Source organism: Corvus hawaiiensis, chromosome 2 (assembly GCF_020740725.1).
Source record: "Corvus hawaiiensis isolate bCorHaw1 chromosome 2, bCorHaw1.pri.cur, whole genome shotgun sequence".
In the NCBI taxonomy this organism is placed as follows: Eukaryota; Metazoa; Chordata; class Aves; order Passeriformes; family Corvidae; genus Corvus; species Corvus hawaiiensis.
Genome location: NC_063214.1, coordinates 90,881,922 through 90,901,670, shown reverse-complemented (window position 1 = coordinate 90,901,670; position 19,749 = coordinate 90,881,922). Strand labels below are relative to the sequence as shown.

The window sequence follows — 19,749 nt, the reverse complement described above, 5'->3', positions numbered from 1 at the left end:
AAGTCATACCGAAAATATAGTAAGTAAACAAGCTTGAAAAAGTTAATTAGAGGAAGGGAAAATGCTTAGGACAACTTATAAGCATTTTTGAACCATGGTGCACGTTAATCAAATTCTCTTGAAAGCCAAAAGGCTGTGTTCCCTGCTTTGATGTAAACCAGTCCATTTTCTGTAGCATTAAGAAAGCTGAATTAGGGTATTAGCACTGCTGCCTATAAATCTCCAGGCACTACTGATGTTTTTAATTCAACACCACATAGAAGTGTAAGCATTATAGTGCTGTGTGGAGAACAGTATCTTGTCCAGTCACATACCTATAGGACAGCCACAGCTCTGTCTCTCATGAGCCCACACATGTAATGGAAAGTATCTGACCATCAGAAAGTCATAGCAGAGCTTGAAAGTATGAACCCAAGTATAACCAATGAATAGAAATGTTCATGATTTCATTGAAATAGCAGTTTTGAGACATACAGCCAGCTACTTCCCATGTAAGTAACATTTTAATGCAAATTTCTAATGACTGCCATGGCTTACCACAACTAAACTGTGTGAAAGACTTGGAGAGTAGCAGCAGGTGGAGAGAAGAGAAGTGGGATGAGAGCTCACATCCTTGATGCTGAAATAAATACAGGAGTTCCCATGCTGTCCCTCTGCCTTTTCTGGCAGAAAAGCAGACCCCTTCTCAACCTCAGTACTTTCAGAGGAAAGTGAGACCATACCAATATAGTTGGGGTTACATGTGGCTTAATACTGTGAACCCTTCTGCTCTGGAAAAGAAGGTCTTTCCATCCTTTCCTAACCACTGATACTGCCATCTGGGGTTGTGGTTTCAGAGACCAGTGTAATATGACGTGTTTCCAGCTCAAAAATCCTGGCCCTAAAATCGTAAGTTCTCAGTGTTATATTACAAAATGTCATTTCCAAGAACATATATTCCAGGTATTTCCTGTTCTCAGGCCAATGAATGGCTAAGGAATAAACAGTTCTAGAAATAAACATTTGTTCAGTAAAATTGAATTAGGCTAGATCAGAAAAGTCAAGACCAAAAAAAAAAGGAAAATCTCTTCTTAACTTGCTTTAAATGTAAATGTTTACTTTTCTATAACAGGAAAGCAGTATAGCGTTTTATTTTCTCTATGGACCTGAAATGCTCTTTTCTTTTCTAAAACTTTTTCAGAGAAACAGCAAAATGGAGAAATCCTGGGTTATTGATACAGAGAATGAAATGTCCTGCCTCTCCAGAGGTCTGATGCAGCACAAGCACGGGAATAATACATTTCCTTAGATAGATTTACCACTGTTCCACCAGTGCTGGAAGGATTACCCTAGGGATGAGAGGCTCTTCACAGCCATGACACTCAGATTCATCAATTTAACCCTGTTAACCTATATTTAAACACAAAACCAAACAACCAATGCCAATGGCAAAAGTCAAGTATTCAGGACTCTTCTGAACTGGACTCTTCCTCTGCTCTCCCCCTCCCTGCTACTGCTTAGATTACTATACCCAAAATTTTCTCTTACAGTTATTCAAATTCTTTGTCTCTCTAATGAAGCTCTCTCAAAACTCAAACTTGTGGCCTGAACACCTGTGCAATGGAAACTAGAAGGAGATTATAACCGTGCCCAAAGCTGACCAAGGAGGAAGTGAACCATCATTCTTGAGCTTTTTATTTCCCCATGCCTCCCAGAGCGAGACTGCTGACTAAATGCCGTGGTTAGGTGTGGAGTGAAAAATTGGTTCTCAGCCTTCCTTTAGCACGCTCAGCTCAGACAGAGTTTGCCACAGCACTGACTTGGGTCATTCTCTGCACCAGGTCGCTCTGCACGCATCTCTTGTATGTTTGTTTCTCTGTTAGAGAGACTTTAGCTGCTTCCTCTTTAACTAGACATGTCCACAGTTTCCACACAAGTCATCTCTGAACAAGATACTATCCAAAAAAAGACACAACAATATAGGTGTAGAGATTTTTGTAATGATTCACCCCTATCAAAGAAACCTACTGAATGTTCAAGGCATTACCTCAGACAAAAGTCCTTCTCAGAGTGTGACGTGCTTGCATTTTGCACTGACAAACACAAGTCTTTTTTACAAGACTTTTTTCTCTACAATCTTCAGCTAAACTGTAAAACTAAAAAACAATAGGTTTTAATTTAATATTCTGGTAGTGCATAGCGAAAACCATTCTTTACTTTTGCTTGCTTGGTTCCTTTTTAAAAACTTTCTTTTCCCTTAGGGAAATTAATTTTTGCAACACCTGTGGGATGGAGCACTAATCTGATGTTTTAACATGTGCATATCTGGAATTTTCAAGCTGATTTGTATCACCTTCTGAACCTTCTCAAAATACTGAAAAAGAGAAAGGCACAAGGGATAACCTCAAAAGATGCTAGAGAGGCATTTGCTGTTATTCTGGCCTGATTCTATCCTATTAAAGTACTCACAGTCAAAACAAGACTGAGTCAAACAACTCTGAGTATACTGATTAATTCCCATCTACTTGATTATAACAGTGTACTATTCCTACTAATTGCAGGTGGATGATCTCCTGAGTGTCCCAGCAAGACAAGAAGCAACAGGGAGAACATAGCTATACCTCTCTTGTCTTGCTTTAGAAGACCCATTCAGACTCTTTGAGATAAGAAGCTCATATCAGCAGGTAAGTTGAAAACTAGTCTGCCTAGAAGTTGAGCTGGTTTAACTTCAGCTGTTCTCTCAAACTGGGCTAGTTTATACAATGCAGATTGCTGCACAAGAAATCTTAGCTCAAGTTTAGGCTAAACCAACGTGAAAACTGCTTTATTTTCCCTGTGAGTTTTTTTGTTTTCGTTTTTTTTTTGAGTAAAAACTGAATGCAAAAGCAACATCTACACTGAGATACCAAGGCTGCCCTGTGAGTTGTTTACATGCAATTAGCATGAGCTGCCCTTGCCAAAGTACCTCATACACAGAGGAGCCTGGAGCCACCAAGTCAGGCTTACAGTGTAGCCCTTCTAGAAAACAACCTTCCCTTCTGGGCCAGCTTCTGCCTGGGACTCACAGAAGAAAAAGAAATGGTATAAATGGCTTAATGCTTGGAACAGGGAGCTGTGGGACTGTTTCTCTAAGTCCAGCTGTACTCAATATATTTCCTGGACCAGGAAGGGCTGGAATGAAAGCTGGATCTGTCAGTTTAGCCCAACTTCCAGGCTGGGACTGATAAAAAAAATATGCCTGCAGTAAGCATACGTTCTGCATTTATACATATTCCAGAAGGGTTCACAAACTGACTTGTGAGGAAATCAGATTCATCAGTTATTTTGGTGCTAGTCTGCATGCAAATGAACCTCCCAAACAGGCAGACGCCAAATTCAGATGTGCTTTTCAGACGAAGTAAATAAGCAGTCACAAAGTAATTTGCAAGGCTTATCTAAACCTGTTTAATCATGCTAGTAATAAGTTTGTTTTGAACAAAGTTCTACCCTTAGGAGAAAATGAGAAGGAAAAAAATGCAACTCCTACCCCCACCAGCCCCCACAGGAATACACACACCTTCTCACAGGGGATGGCAGCTGCTACATTTAGCTTAGCTTTCAGCTGAACTGAAGCTTTCCACATAAACATCCAGGACAGGGGCAGTGGTTAATACACCATAAGCTGCTCCAGAATCCACAGTGAGTCTTTGTGGATTTTGTTAAAAGGCATACTGAGTAAAAACAGTGGAGCAAGGAAATGTAAATGTTTTTCATGAGTCTAGATTCATACTATCAAAATATCCTAAATCAAGTTTATGAAATCTGAAAGGGAGTTTTGAGCTCTTGCAGCCCAAGCTGTATCTGGTTATCCACTCTTTAGAGAGTGGCTGACATGACGTCTCAGATGGATGGAAAACATTCCATAAGCAACTGCGGAGGGTGTGGTGGCACGGCAGCTTGCAGAGTAGCACAGAAAACACACTGATTCCTCCTGCCTACTGTGTCTCCTATTAGATCCAGTGCACCAGAAATGGCTGCTGTGACTCGGCAACAGCGAGGGTGGGTTTGAAATTAAAAGGAAATGGGTAGAATACCTACAAAGAGTTGGTTTGTTTTTTTTATTTTTCCAAGAGATGTTTACTGGTCACAGCTAACACTGTTAGACCACTAACAGAGGGGTTTAGCACAGTGCTTTCTCCTAGCTGCACTTGCCAGTGAGTCATGCTGCACACATGGACCTGATCTTTATTTCAGGGTGAAGACAGTCCACTGTTCTGTTCGTTTTAAAGACATAGCATGCAGAAATATGCTTCTGACTATTTTAAACATTTCTAACACATCCTGTTGCTGTAGTAGCAGAATAACAAGAACACAGCATTTAAAGTCTTGGAGGAAAAAATGTCAAGGCCTTTGTAAAATCTCCTGGTTTCTTTTTTTCTTTCTTTCTTTTTTTCATCTACTCAGAGAGCGATTTTCTTTTTTCTTGACTATTTTGAGTCTACAACAACAAGGTATAATTCAAACTGGTGTCTTCAGATATGGAAGCCAGAAGAATATATCAGTGACTCAGCTTGTGCATCGATAAGGTGTAGAATCACGTACTCAAAGTACAGGTTTATGTCAGACAGATGGCATTCATTAACAAACACGTAAAGCTAACAAGCAGTATGTTCCAGTCTACTATAAACTACTCAGACAATTCAAAGCAGCACTAAAATAAGCAGTATTTATGGCCACTTTGTTTCTTAGTAGCTGACATGACCCATCTCCACGCAGCTAATAGCAGGACAAAGTCATTTTTACCCCCTCCTATTACACACAAAGGAAAACAGTTTCCTGGAATTCACAAGTGGGGAGATACAATCCAAGCCCACAAATGCTGATCCTGGGCCTTCTGAGCATATATTCAGAGTAAAATAATGCCTGCAAAGCACTGGAGACAAGGATACAGAAAGCTTCTATGATTTCTTATTGCTTCTTCAAGAGTCAGGCTAAAAAGGTATCAGAATGCTACTTTTCTGAACAAAGGTTTGGAAGGGGGAGCCTTTTCCTCTCTGAGACTATGGACCTTATATACTGTTACTGCTGAAAAGAAAACCACAAAGATCCTTCAGGGGATGCAGGAGGAACAGCGACCTTTGCAGAGGACAGTTGTACCCAACGTAAGAGCGTTGGCCTTGCTGGTCTTCGGAAAAAATGCAGTGGCTGCAAGAGGACTGCCCAGTGCACACGCCACTTCAGTGACCCCACAGTGGCAACCAGGCTCTCTCTGAGAGCTCAGCACAGACCTGTGGGGCTGTAAATTGTGTGGGCGCGCACACGGCAGGAACAGAATCAAGAAAGCATAACAGTAGCTTAAAACAACAGTGCGTACTGCCACCCCCACTACATTCCCATGCCCAGCTGAGTGACAGGTATAGAAATAGCTGTCCTTCATCGACCTGCTTCACAGGCATGTGCTCCAAAGTTATCAGCTCACATATGAAGCACAGGCAAGCCAACCTTTGTAAAAGTTTCTTTTAAATACTTGAGATACTGATACAGAGACATTATTCAAAGACAGCTATTAACAGCTGATACTTTGAAAAGAAGCTTCCAAAAAATCTGTTTCTTGTCCTGTGATAAGCCACATGACAAGGCACGTCATTCTGTAAAGGAGGTAGGGAAAGTGTTTAGCAGTGTGGGAAAGAGAGGGTCAGGACTACATAATTATTTGTTTGTTTTCCTGCTTGAACAACAGGGCTGCAGAATGACACAGAACCAAACAGCTATAAGCATAACTGAGATTTGTTCTGCTGAGCACAGTGTTAATACAAAAATGTAAAAGCATTCTCGGCCAATGCATGAACAGATTGGGATGCAGGTCTTGTAAGAGATTTGGGAATACGCTTCTCTGAGGTTCAACAAAAGGAGGGTCAGCGCTAGGTGCAAGAAAGTTTTGGTCATCCAAAAGATTTTATGAGATCTGACAGTAAGTTCTCTCCAGTTCTGACAACTTAAGACATACCCAGTCCAACAGACAGGCAACACCTTCTTATTCCATGCTACTTGGCTGTGGTCTTACTATTCATCCAGCATTTCCCAAGCACCTCCCTCTATCCCACTGCTGAGTGTCTCTCAGCAAGGCAATACCTTCAAAAATCAGTAAGAGCCTATTCCTACTAGTATGGAGTGTGAAAGCTAATGCTGCTGCATGAACTAACAGTATGCTTAGAGAGTTTTTGGCCAGGATTTTAATGAGGATGGCAAGTATTCTTCTGGATAACTTATGGGGTGCTATTACAGAGAGGTTCTGTGATGCTGCAGCTGCTGAAGACTTCATACTTGCAAGTGTGCACTTCGTCTACAACTCAGATGATGTAGGAACCCAGGCTTGGATATTTCCTGCTTTCTCAGCTATTTTAAGAGAGGGGAGGTAATCACATGTGGTTTTCTTACAAGTTCTCTTTCAATACTTGAGTCCTTGAGAACCAGCCCTGTTTTCATTGGAATGAATGAGCTTTTTGTCACTGACCTCAGTTTGACCCCTGAAAATTTACTAGGGACCTCACTGCTATTGTAGCTTGGCACCTTGTGATCTGAAATTTATTTTTAAAAAATATTTATCCACATTTTTCTGAGCACGCTTCTGAGATAGAAAAGTTTCATATTCATCTTATAATACAAAGAACTAAGACAGAGAAGGAGGATGGGCTGGAAGTCCAAAGTGTGCTAGGTGTCTACAAAGCTGACTGCAAGTATCTACATGATAACTAATTTCCTCAGTAAAGCAGGGTATGCTGAGCTAGCCATGCCATATATACTGAAATGTGCTTGGCACTATGCTTCCCTAGGCAGGAACTGTTTCCTCAGCCTTCTTCCTCAGTGGGGCCCAACTCAGTCTTTGATAACCTTTAACCTGTTTGAGGAGGAAATGCCAGTCACTTCCACACAACAGTCTAAACGTTACAGGTCTTGCCAAACTGTACAAACCCCAGAGCTGGTTTTCAGCTGCCTAGTTTGGATCAGCAATTTAAACCTCACTGAGTATGCCAAACAATGTTGCTGGGGTACTCCTGCTGGTTTTCCTGCTGTGTTAATGCATGCATGTGATTGCTGGTTGAAGACACAGAAGTGACTCCACAAGTGATGGCTCAGGCACACATCTAGGTGCCACAGCTCACAGAAGCAGGGCAGTCTGTAGGCTTGGCAGGTGTCCTCTCAGCCTGACAGCTTCCAGGAATGCAGAATCACTACTCTGCTGCCAGGGAGCTGGGGATCCCAAGACAGTATAAGGGACTCCTTTGGGTAACAAGGGTCTTGAAAACTAGTCTTTTGACAATTTGTAGTTGGACACAACAATTCCTTTCACCATGTTTACCAACACCTACTGATGTGTGTCCAGTGGTCCTGGATTGCAGAAATCTGACCATCTGCTGTGGATGAGTGGAGGACCTGGTGCCTTCCCTTTGAGACAGAGATGGAATGTGCCCTTAGCTTATAACTGCACCCACAAAGGCAAAACCATGCCTGTATTCAGTTACCTAAATGAAATCTACAGTTTTTGTCCTACATAATGTACCTGAAGTCATGCGAGGAGTCTGTGTTGGCAGAAAACTGTGATACATCATCTGAGCACCTCCCCGAAGCTCTAACCACTGGGAGAGATTTCCTCTCAGCAGGAACAGGATGGGAGGTTTGAGCAGAAATTCAATTAACTTTGAAACAGTAAGAGTTTTTGAAACATTTGGCCTGTAGCTGATCAAGCTTCTTAACAAGGTGGTAGCTGCCATGTCATGTCTAAATTCTGTGTGAAGATCATTGATCATTAAACTAGTCCTAATCTCATGTTTTTACAGGCTATTTAGAGAGAGAGTCTACCTACCATGAAGAATTATTTGGAAGGCACATTGACTTTTATCCTGTTGGTTGGATAATAACTTCATTAATGCTGATCTATCTCAGTATAACCACAGGCTTCTGTAGTTAGTTACCTTTGATGACAGTGGTAATAGCAACAGCTCCCATTGTTTGCAAAATCCCTCAAATTAGAAGTGCTACTAGGAGAACTGATGTAGCTCAGTTCTAAAAAATAATTTTTTTTCCCTGACAAATACAGGAAACTGGAGTTAGCTGGCAAGAGGGATGGGAGAGGAGGGCATACAAATAAATACTATTTCAATAAGATCATTAAAGCAAGTAAAACTTCAGGTAATTTCCTCTAATTCTGCTGACAGTAACTGATCTGGATTATGTTTTGTTTCAAAATAGTGCTGTTGGGGAGAGATAAGCACAGTGTGAGAGCAGTAAAAGAGTTTTTGAGCACAGATACCTCCAGAACGAATGTGTGCTGTCCCTTTAAATCTTACAAGCTTTAATGCTCCAGCTGCTGGAGGGGATATTCTGCAACATTTGAGGCAGATTCTTAATTGAAACTGATCTGGTTTGTAGGCAGGAAAAGTACATGTTTATATTTAAGTATCTTCTCCTTGGGCAGTTAAAATGTGTTTTCAAGACTCAAGCTACAATAGAAGCTATTAAATTCTCCAGCATTTTCCAACCACACACAATTGCCCCAAGTAATTCCTACTCAGATTCAAGGAAAAATGATGGTAAAACTTCTGATACTATGATGAGATCAGTTGTCGGCAAGTGCTAGCATTTTAATGACAACCATAACAGTAGTTCATTAGCGCTATTAGATCAAGCAGATTTAGCTGGTGTGGACTGTATTGGTAACCAGCTACTTACTCAAAAGAAATTCTTATCCTAAATGAGAGCTAGGAATGGAGACTTACCAGCTCTAAGAACTTCCTCACCACCTGTCTTTGTTTTAAGTTAGTTTCACCATCCAGGTTAGCTGTTTCTATATGGCACAGCCCATCAGGATCACTTGAGGAGAGCAGCAATATGTCAGCAGGTATAATTTCATTACAGCGAAGCTGCACAAAGTCTCCGACTTTCACTTCTTTCCAGTATCTGCTTATGTATTTCTTCTCATTTCTGAAAAAAAAAAGACATTTACAAGACTTTTAAATTTAAAAATTGCACAGACTGAGACCCTTCTGATAAATCTGGTTTGATTTGTAACAGGAATACCTGTTATAGGAGTGCCTTTCAAAAGTCCTCAGGAACTCTCAATTTACTCTAGGAAAAGTCAATGCAGAATGCCAAGAGGCCATTTCCCAGTGACTCAGAACCAGGTCTGAGTTACCAAGACCCTCTTTTAAGATCCAGAGAAAAATCATGTTGATGTCAGACTTGACTAAGCAGGGTAAACAGAAGCTTCACACATTCTCCTTTCTCTCCCTCCATGCTCTGTCACCCATATGACCCTATGAAGGGGAGAGGGCCAATGCCCATACTGTGTGAAAAGGAGTCACTTTTAGGGCAAGAGAGGAAATGAGAACAGGTCTGGGCACAGGACACCTGCTTGGAATGGCTCCTGAATGTTCTCCCTCATGTGCCACCCTCTGATGCACCCTCAGATAGGCTCCCCTTGTTCTCTTTTTCCAACAGGGACAAACTCTGTATACTGCTGCACGTCATATCTGAACAAGGATCCCTAACTGAGAGGAATTTCCACTATCTATCACTAAACCTAGAACTACAAGGACATGTTGTGTGGTAAAATGCAGTCCTAGCTGCTCTACTGGGAAAGCACACTCTAATTTCTTTTAAGTATTCCTACTCTATTTCCATTCTAGCCAGAGTGCTGTGTGTTACATAGCTAATTCCTGCTTAGTTACCCTGAACCTTTCATTTTGGAGTACAAGCACTAAACCTCTCTAGTTTTAAAGGTCATGCTAGTTTGCTACTTTTCTATTTTTTAAATTTTTCTTGAGAGTAAGAGGGAAAACGAACATGACTGCTTAATTAATTTTAGCTAAAATTTCAGATTTTAGTTTTACAGCAGGCACAGACTCACGTGCTTTCTTGGCATTTGTGGAAAGTGATTTATTTTGTTGTGATTTTGAAAGAAATAAATTTCAAAACAGCCCCAATATTGACTTGGTAAAATACCTCCTGAAAATGGGAAGCTAATATTCTGACACTTTTCTAAGCCATTAGAAGGCCTTTTGCTGTGTGAGGACCAAGATGATTGTCAATGCTGGCACTGTCACCAGAGACTGTCTCCTGGGACAGCACTTTAACTGGCAGAATGGGATTCTGATGAGGGGTGGGGAGAGGTGGTGACAGCTGTTTTATGTTTTTTAAAGTACATTATTTTAAAGTACATCACTTTCAGCAGTAACGTGAATAGATTTGTAACCACGTGGAAACAGGGAAGTCCTGACAACATTGTTACTTCGGAGTTACTGACAGTCATGCCTTCACTGGTGTTAGAGGAATTACTAACTTAATTGGCATTTATTCATGTATTTAGCCAAAATCCTGAACGATAAAGGGTCAGGTAGCTTAACAAGGATGTATCAGATCAGGTTTTATACCCCAGAATTTCTTCATTGTCTTTTCATAACATCCAGTTTATAAGGGAAAGAATGAAAATTATGGCTGTGATTTCTATTTTGATAAAACCTGAAAAGGATTAGTACAAACCAAGTGTAAAACATGATAATCTAACAAAGGCAGGTAATACACTTACTAGGTGCTGAAATTACTCCTTTTCTTCATAATCACGCTGAAACAAACATTTAATTTTCTCTGCTAATGAGTATGAATTGCTTTGAAACCCAGTGTGCCATAATACAGTAAAAATTACTGCACTGCAGATCTGAAGTGTTTGTTAGCTCTGCAATCTGTAACTCTGAATCCCTTTACATGTGTCTGTTGTTCTTCATCCTTTTTAATTTAACTGTGAAACTGGGTGATGTATAAATGTACAAGGAGCAGCAGTACAAAAGCATGATCATGATAAAAATAGAAAGTAGTCCCATACTATGCTATAAGCACTACTATTTTTTATTTAATTTCTATTGTTTGAAAAGCATTGCTATTTTAGCATTTCCTCATCTCTCACATGCTTAGCAACTGCCACAGCTATGTACACTGTGGCAGGAAGGGTGGATATCAAGCAACACAAGGAACACAAGTGAACACAAGGCCAAATGGCTTGAATAAATGAAGTTGTTCAGCCTGGAAAAGAGAAGGTTTCAGGGAGACCTTTTTGTGGTATTTCAACATATAAAAGGGACTTGTAAAAAAGACAGTTATTACCAGTGCCTACAGCCACAGGACAAGGGGTAATGGTTTTAAACTGAAAAAGGATAGATGTAGATGAAACGTAAGGGAGAAATTTCATATGGTGAGGCTAGTGCCCAGTGAAGCAGTCTATGACCCATCCCTGGAAGTGTTCAAAATGGGGCTTTGAGCAACCTGATACAGTGAAGGGTGTCCCTGCCCCTGGCAGGAGTATTGGACTAAGTGATCTTTAAAGGTCCCTACCAAGCCAAACCATTCTATGATTCAATAAATCTATGAATGTAAGACCTCTTGGACATGCACCAGGGCCCCAGGGCACAGCCCCCTTCATTAGGCACACGGGAACAATTTGGCCCCGTATTCCACTTGATCAGCTCTTTGCTAACAAGGGTCAATAGTGGATGGAAAATTACTGTCTTCATGGAAAATTACTTCCTAATCCTCTTCAGACCGGGTTGCTCTGTGTCCTCTAGCAGAGCTCTGAACTGAGACTTGTCTCACTGCAGCCAGTGAGTGGTCACTGCAAGCATTCTCTGCAGAGTATGGCATGATACCGTCTTCACTGGGTGGTTTGGAGACTATCTGGACCATGAATACATCAGGCCCTATGAAGCTTTCCTTTAACATGTTCAGCCTAGTCCTCTGAACATGCAGGTTAGCTCACCTTGGACAGCCATCATAACCTGCAGCCACTACACACACACCAAGTGACCCCATTGATAAGGTTAAGATTTTTCCTTTGATTCTGCAGAGACTGAACTTTGTTGTCCAAGTTTTATATTACCTAGTAAATGTTTATTCTTGCTGTTATATTGTGCCAGTAAAATTATATAATATAGAGAGTTAGAAATGCCAGACTTTCTGTAAGAGAAGGAGCCCAAAACAATGGCAATACTGCAGTCACAGTACAGGGCTCTGTGGTGGTGCATTCCCTACCCCTCCTGGGCTCTGCTCTACTTCCTCAAGCCTGCTCTACAATTTCAATAATCCTTGTTAGGCCTTTGTGTAATGAGTTGGGTGCTGAAATGTTCCTTGACCACACCAGGAACTCTTGCATGGCTAAGGTGGAGCGGCACTGTTCATATCAGGGACACCTGCTGCCTGACCAAAGGAGGGGAACAAGAAATAACTGGTCATCCCCATATAGCCTTGGAACATTACCCACCTGAATCATAACCCCAGTGAAACTGGGCTTTGGGATAATTTCAGTAATTATCAACTTGGGTTATAGTCAGGATGGAAATAGACTAATGAAAAAAAAGCCAATCATCTTGTGACCCTATAAACAGTGGTCCTAAGTGAGGCCCTTTGAGTTCTACCAGACCACAGCAGGCTGTACCAGTGTGTCCCTCAGAGTGGGATGCTGCTCAGAGCTTGCAGACTGTCATGCTACAGTACTGGGAAGACTGTCACCAAAAGCTGGTGAGTCAGCCTGGGCCAACATCCCCCAGCCCGTGACACTCAAGCCTCTCCCACTGAGAAATGCTAAGACATTCAGTGTGAGTAATTCACTGACACTCCAGTGAAACAAAGTGGAACTTTAACAAGTACCTTTGTGCATATATATAAATATACACACACACGCACACACACCCTACAGATAACTGAGTTACTATTTTGATTAAGGTTAATCCTATTGAATCACTTTGTAAATATTAAATTAGTCAATTATTGAGTGCTGCTAAATCCTTCAGACATAAACCGCTGCCCAGGTCTGAGGCTAAGACTGGACTCAGCCACACCTAGGCTGCCTCAGGAGTTTAGAAAGCAAGAATCTTGTGACTCAACATCAGGATTTCCCTATTAAATCTTTTAGATATCCCGTGGACAAAGTCTGAGATGAAGTTTTGGATTGAGCTGCACTTAGGTTCCATTAGAAGTTTAGAAAGCAGGGGGTCCACTCCATAACTCATGACTCAATGGGGAAATCTCTCTTACCCCTTGCACCCTTACCCTTACCCTGGCTCTTGTGTAAATCATGCAAAATTGATTATAATTCTACTTTCCCTCTATGCTTCATCTCTGTAGTAATAGAGTGAACCTTGCCATCAAACTCTGTTACGTCATGCTTTCACAAATTTATATTAAAACCTGCTTTTGGTAATACCTTTGATTGTGACTCCTGAAGTGGCCTAAACCACTCACTTGTGGCAGCTGCAGGCACTGTTTGCAAGGGACTTTTAACAAAAGCTTTTGGCAAGTTTAAGTAAACATCAGCAAACCTCTCGGAATATTTTGTTGAAAGGCTCAAAGAATTCTGTCAGGAACAAAGGAATGGGAGGCAGCATCTCAGTGAGTCCAGTCCCCTGAAATGGTCACTGGAAACTCTGACATGGATATTAAGCCCAGAAGCTGACACCCCACAACTCTAGTTCTACCTGCCCTCATTTATCATGAGCCTGAAGATACATTTTATTACCTACAATACACCTAAGGCTAATACTACAAGAAACAAATGCTGCAAACCATGATGAACCATAGGAAGAAGTCAGAGATACTAAATCTTTCAATCTTGGGAGAGTTAGATCTAAGTCCTACAAATCAATATGCTACCAGGAACTAATGCCATTCAGCAGAAGGAATAGATATTGTTGCTATTCTCCATTTAAATCACAATGATGAACTATTAATTTCAGACAGCTATGCTCAGGTATTATAATGTGTTATGTTGAGCTCAAATATTTAAAAAGTGCATCCTCCTGCACACAACCTAATCTTTATCAATACGCTTGCATGCAAAGAATGTATCTGTCAGCTGTGATTTAAACAGTCACGTGGGTTAAATCTTCATGCTCGTCTCTGCCACAATTGGAAGTAGAACTTTCCAGTGCTTTCACTTTTCTGAGCATATTGTTACAGGTAAACACTACAGAAATCTAAAGATGAATAGCTGAAAAGTCAGCTGGTACAGCTGCATTGACATCAACACTTTTGTTAGCCAACAGCAGATGTGGCCCTGGCAGGAGTCAAACTGCAAGGATAAAGTGCCATTATCCTGGCATATCTGCTCTTGAATATACACAGAAGAATCTGAAACATCCTCTCAAGTGTATGAACACAGAGAAAAATACTTTCTTTCCTATTAAAAATTTGCATTAGTCTACCTATTGCATATATTTGGCCAATGCTTTGTTTTGAGGCAGAACAGCCTGCAGGTGAGTGCCAAATTTGAGACTGACTTTGATTAGCAGCAAAACTGCTACTTGGTTCAGCAAAAACTGAACAAACAAAAACTATTGATGATTTTTTTTTTTAATGTCAGTTTCTAATTTAGAAACACAGAAACTCATAAATGACATTTCCTTTTCATATTAATTATGCTTTTTCTTCTTCTGGTCTCCTTTGCAACATGAGATGATAACGATCATGCCCATAATTTTGCTTTCTGGACATGTAGACACCACTTGATATCTGCAAAAGGCTGAAGATTTTCAAACTGTCTCCATTTAGAAATTACAAAATAAATTGTTTACTTCTTTTGAGTGTATTTTAACTATTTGGGCATAATAAGGAATTAGTAAAAATTACTTAAGATAACTTCTATATATATGTATATAATAATAACTTAAGATAAAACATATCTTGCCTTTTCTCTATAATTTCTTTTTTTTTAAGTTTGGGGAAATTATCATAAGCAATACTTGGCAAAGAAGTATGAAGGCCATAGAGCTGTAATCTGTTCCACTTGTGTAAGGTCTGCATACTAGAAATTTTATACATTAGATTGAGAGGATGGGGACTACCAGGTAATAAGTTCTTACTTCCTGTACTTCTCCACTGAAAAATATTACAGTTAATGAGTGGGAATGGCTGATGCAGATTTGCTTCATCAGATCCAGTGGCTGGGGCACCCGTGCTTCTATGTAGCGCTGCCCTAGCTTAGTCCCAGCATAGGCTCCTACATTCATCTCAGCAGGGCTTGTAAAATACGTGTGCCAGAAGACTGGAAGATGTTCTCTTGTACTTTTTGGGGTGTTCAGCCTGTTTGACCTGGCTTACAGAGCATACCCCTTCTTACATACATTGCAGCTGCAACCCAGAGGTTTTCAAGCCTCTCAAAACATCCAGATAAAATGTCTTTTCCCAGTCCAAGCCCATCCGCGGACCTGCTTTTGAAGTAACAATCTTCTTTACTTCAAAAGAAATCTGACTCCTTTGCCTTCCCTGCCAGCTGAGGTTGGCCATTGAACCAGTAGGATTTTAAAGAAACAGCAAGAAGTTAAGTCTGTGGAAGAGGAAAAGCTCTCTACAAAAGACAGTCAAAGAGCTGTTGTACATGTACAAAGCATACTTTGTATCTGTTCTTGATGTCAGCCAGGTCCTTCCTTTTCATATCAGGAGGTAGAAATAGATTGGAGTAGCACAAAAGAATGATTCAGGTACATCTCTGCTCCCAGTGACTTAAAATACGTTCCAATCAATTGCCTACAAGTGCTGTGACAAGTCTTCTGGTTAGGAACTAAATAAAAAAACTTGGAGCTAATTAGCAGGGCCCAAGCAGAGCAGCAACTTCTGATGGAGAACCTCAAACTAATGCAAACACAGAAGTGTCACATCAGGCCAGACTATCTTTATCTTTTTAACATCATAGCTGTTTCTCCATAGGTCCTTCATGCTCATACTGTTTTCCCAAATCATCTGTTCTTTCTCTTGCCTGCTCTGGAGCCTCCACCTTCAGTCCCCCACCTCTCCCAACACCTGCAGGTGTGGAGAGGGTTCCCACTAAGGGAGCCCATAGCACTCTATGCAAACTTCAGTGGAAAGCAGAGATGTTGCAAAATTTATCACAGGCTACAAAAGAAGAGCTGGGGGACAGCACTGAAATATGTGAACAAAACTCTTATAACCAGTATTGATTATGATTTGAAAACTATGGGTGTAGCAGAACTCAGAGTTTAAAAACAAGAGCTATCTGTGAGACCATGGCATACATTCCACAAAGTCTGAACATGTCAAGTATCTATGGAAACATGTTGAGAACCATTTGGGTACAATTACAATGTTGTGGCAAAATGAAGGAAAAACATGAAGCATAAGTTAATGCCAAAGGAGGTTACATAATGCCCAGAATATGTCTCCATTCACCACAAATGATAACATCTGTTTTTATGAAAATAAATCATGAAGAGACTCTGAATCTGATGTTAATCAGACGAAACAGATTAGCAGAGTGTGTTTTTGAGAAACACTGAAGAGGAAGAAATTTCTCCATCACTCAAGTTTCTAAATAGACTCCATAATCTTCACATTATTTTAAGGGCATTATTTTAATGGACTTCAAATATCCTTTTTTCTTTTTTAGAGGATTAGCATGTGCAAATGTCTGTTACATTTCCTAGAAGCAAATCTGTGTATATAGCAATGATGAGGCATAAAGGTGTCTTTTATCAAATTCATACTTTCTGAAAACTGCTAATTTTTCTGCTATTAGTGAAACTTGCTATGAAAAGGTACCCAGGAAACCTCAGCAATTCAGGCTTATAATGTGGAAGCAGTAATTTAACTTTTCTTGGCAGTGTTATCTCCATTATACCTCACGTTGAAAGAAACATCACTATTGTTAACTGTAATGAAACATTTACTACTCGGAATAAATGATTTTTCAGCCAAGAAACTTGTTGTTGCGATAACAACATGAAACATAAAAACAGAACATGTAATGGAACTTCATACAAACTGAAGGAAGAAAAATCTGTCTTCTAGAACTTGATTTCAATACAAGACTGTTCCAAGAGGCGTCTAGTATTAGGGTTCCTGAAAGTGGTATGATTCTCAACCTCTTATGTTTGCTGCCAAATATGCTAAAAAAGCCCTATCACTCTTCCAGTAAACAGATATATTGGGAGAGAAGAATATCAGCTGCTTTATATATAGCAGGACAGATCGTGAATGGTTAGTGCTGAGACTTTCTAAATGGTATCATACAAGGAGGTGGAAGTGGAAGAACAGCCTAGATAGGACCTGTCTCACAGCCAGGTAAGGTTCTCATCTGATTTTCAGAACCATCCCAGATATTAACATTGAATATTTCCATTAAAGTGCTGCTCCAAGCCACTGCAAAAAGATTCAGCGGAGCTCGGTGCTTTGAAAACATAGAAGAAGAAATCATGCCCTGCTGAAGGGAACCCACTGAAACAGTAGATACCTAATGACACAAACCTCATGAATCTGTGCCTGCTGCCTAAACAGTTAAAGAAAAAGCAGGAACTCTTCCTAGGGAGAATTTAGGTTACAAATTTTGGTAAGACATGAGCTCCACGTAGGAGCTTTCCAGGGTCCTTGTTCTCTAAATCAATAATTAATGGTGTGAGGAGACTTAGGAATAGTGTCTGAGTGCCTAAAATTCAGGTGTGAGCTAGATAAACAAATCTGGTGGACTCAATCCTCCTTTTGGTGCTCTCCCACTACATTTAAGGTAGTGCAATCAGCTGACCATTCCAAGGCAGCTCTTCATATTTTAAAGGTATATTAAAAGATAAATTAAGCACGGCTCTGCACAGTTACTGAGGAAAATCCCATTCTTTAACAGATTCAGACATTTCAATGGAAATTTTATGCGTTCTCATTCCTCTTGTTCTGCACATCTGCCTCATTTGATCTGAGGACAACTTGACCCAGGACATGAAAAAGCTTTAATATACTCACTATGTAAACACAAAAAGCCATTTGTAAAGAGTTTCTAAAGACAGGCACTCCTTAAGAAGTGCAATTGTTTTTATTTGAAAAAATTATTCCAGTTCTTAAAACATATAAAAATGGAAAGAACTTCTATCAGGAAAGGTATTCACTGCTAATTACATTCACAATCCTGATGGAGTTGTCCACTGATACTCAGATGGGGAGACTATTTTTCTGTATCTAACTGTACCATACATCTCCTTTAAAACTCTAAAGGCCACATTTTACCTAATCACTGCAATAAAGCACTCTAGAAGTTAATACAGCTTTGCTATTTAATGTTAACAAGAACATTAAGAATTCATCATTTTCACATTTAATAGGCAAAACCAACATCTCAGACCGAATATAAGTGTTCAACCTTCTTCAGGTCCTCCTAAAACTATTAAGTTCTAAATTTTCCTTCCAGTTCTGTTCTTGTCTGGGCAACATCCATCCATGACATCCATCTCATTTGGATGTTCTCATGTTTTCCTCTGGACAATCTAAAGTACAGGTTGAGGGCAGGAAAGATACTGAGTACCAGCTGAGATCTCAGAGGGTTCCAGGGTGCAATGCATACATTCAGAACAACTGAGGTTATGTTTTGCATATTGTTGCCTTTAAGTTTCTTCTGGCTGCAATTCCAGAAATTAGCTTTAGCCCATACACTAGACTTTGCTATTACAGTGCCACACAAAATTAAACCGCTTAAAGAACTCGTATTGATTTTAAAAAAAAAAAGTGAGAGAGAAAGAGAGAAAAACTCTGGGCTGTAATGTTATTGGAAGAATCTTGCAGAAGAAAAATCTGGATGCTACTATATATTTGCAGAACAGTTCTTTCTGCTATGCGGTGAGACTCAGCAGAAAGGTGCGAGACTGTAATATGTAGGTTACCGATTTTGAAGGCTATTAGAAGCATGTATTGGTGCACTTGTTTCTCAATTTGTATGAATTATATTTAACTGCAAAGTTACTAAGGAATTCCTTTTGTCTGTCTGATGAGGATGTACATTCAATGGAGACTGAATGAACAGGAAAACCTCGAACTCAGGCACACTCAGGCAAACTTATGTTGACACCACGGTGTAAAAAGGGAGATTTAAGGTACTATCCTGCATAAAATCGTGGTCTTTCTCTACATCCGTTCAGTTAGATGCCTGCACCAAACACTCCCAGGCAGGTACAACAAAGGTGGGAATTTAACCTGGCAGTTGTGGATGCCTACTGGCTAGCAGGCAAAGCAAACGGGGACACTTCTGCATGCTTCTAATGGTGATGGAGGAAAGGTTTGGCAGGATTTGTAGGCAAACGTTGACCTTACCTTGAATGCCAACTTGCAAATGGAAGAGGCCCCAGAACAGTCAGAAGTCAGCCAAAATGTGTATCACAATAGCATCTGGCAAACTTTTGTTGATCAGATGCTGCACACTGCTTTAGAGCTCTGCCATTAGTATGACTGGTGTCCTAAGCCTCGAGACGAATTCCCAAAGGGGGGTGAGGTAAGACTTCACTTGTGAGCCACTGCTCTTGCCCCATCATACTTATGTCCCCCTAACCAGTTTTGGCTCAGCAGAAAGGAAGGCAGCAATTCTGTGGCAACTGAGTTCTCAGAAGTCTGTTCCTAATCTGGAGGAACAGGATAGATGGCTAAGGACCTGAAATATGAACATAAAGATCTTTCTTTTAAAGCTTTTTAAAAATATTATTTACTATTATTATCTCTTCTTTGTTGCTATTTTTCCATATAGTTTCTTACACACAAGAGCCATGAGACTTCTCAGAAGAGACATCTCTATCACGCTAACTGAACCAAACACGGAAGAGCAGCAGGTTCCTGCAGTGCTCTCACCAGTGCTTGCACTGGTAGCCCAAGAGCTGCCTGACATTTTAAATCTAGCTCTATGAAGTCACTGTGAGGAGAAGAAAGACACTGAGGTGCTGGAGTGTGTCCACAGAAGAGCAGTGGAGCTGGTGAAGGGTCTAGAGC

General features: G+C 40.4%; 1 protein-coding gene across 1 annotated transcript in view; it reads right to left on the bottom strand.

Moving 5' to 3' along the window:
- ATP10A (ATPase phospholipid transporting 10A (putative)) overlaps window positions 1–19,749 on the bottom strand; it is a 114,327-nt gene that overhangs the window by 61,952 nt on the left and 32,626 nt on the right. Inside the window, exon 2 of the mRNA XM_048325031.1 lies at window positions 8,736–8,940. Coding sequence (XP_048180988.1) covers window positions 8,736–8,940 — 205 coding nt within the window. The remainder of the gene's footprint in view (window positions 1–8,735; window positions 8,941–19,749) is intronic.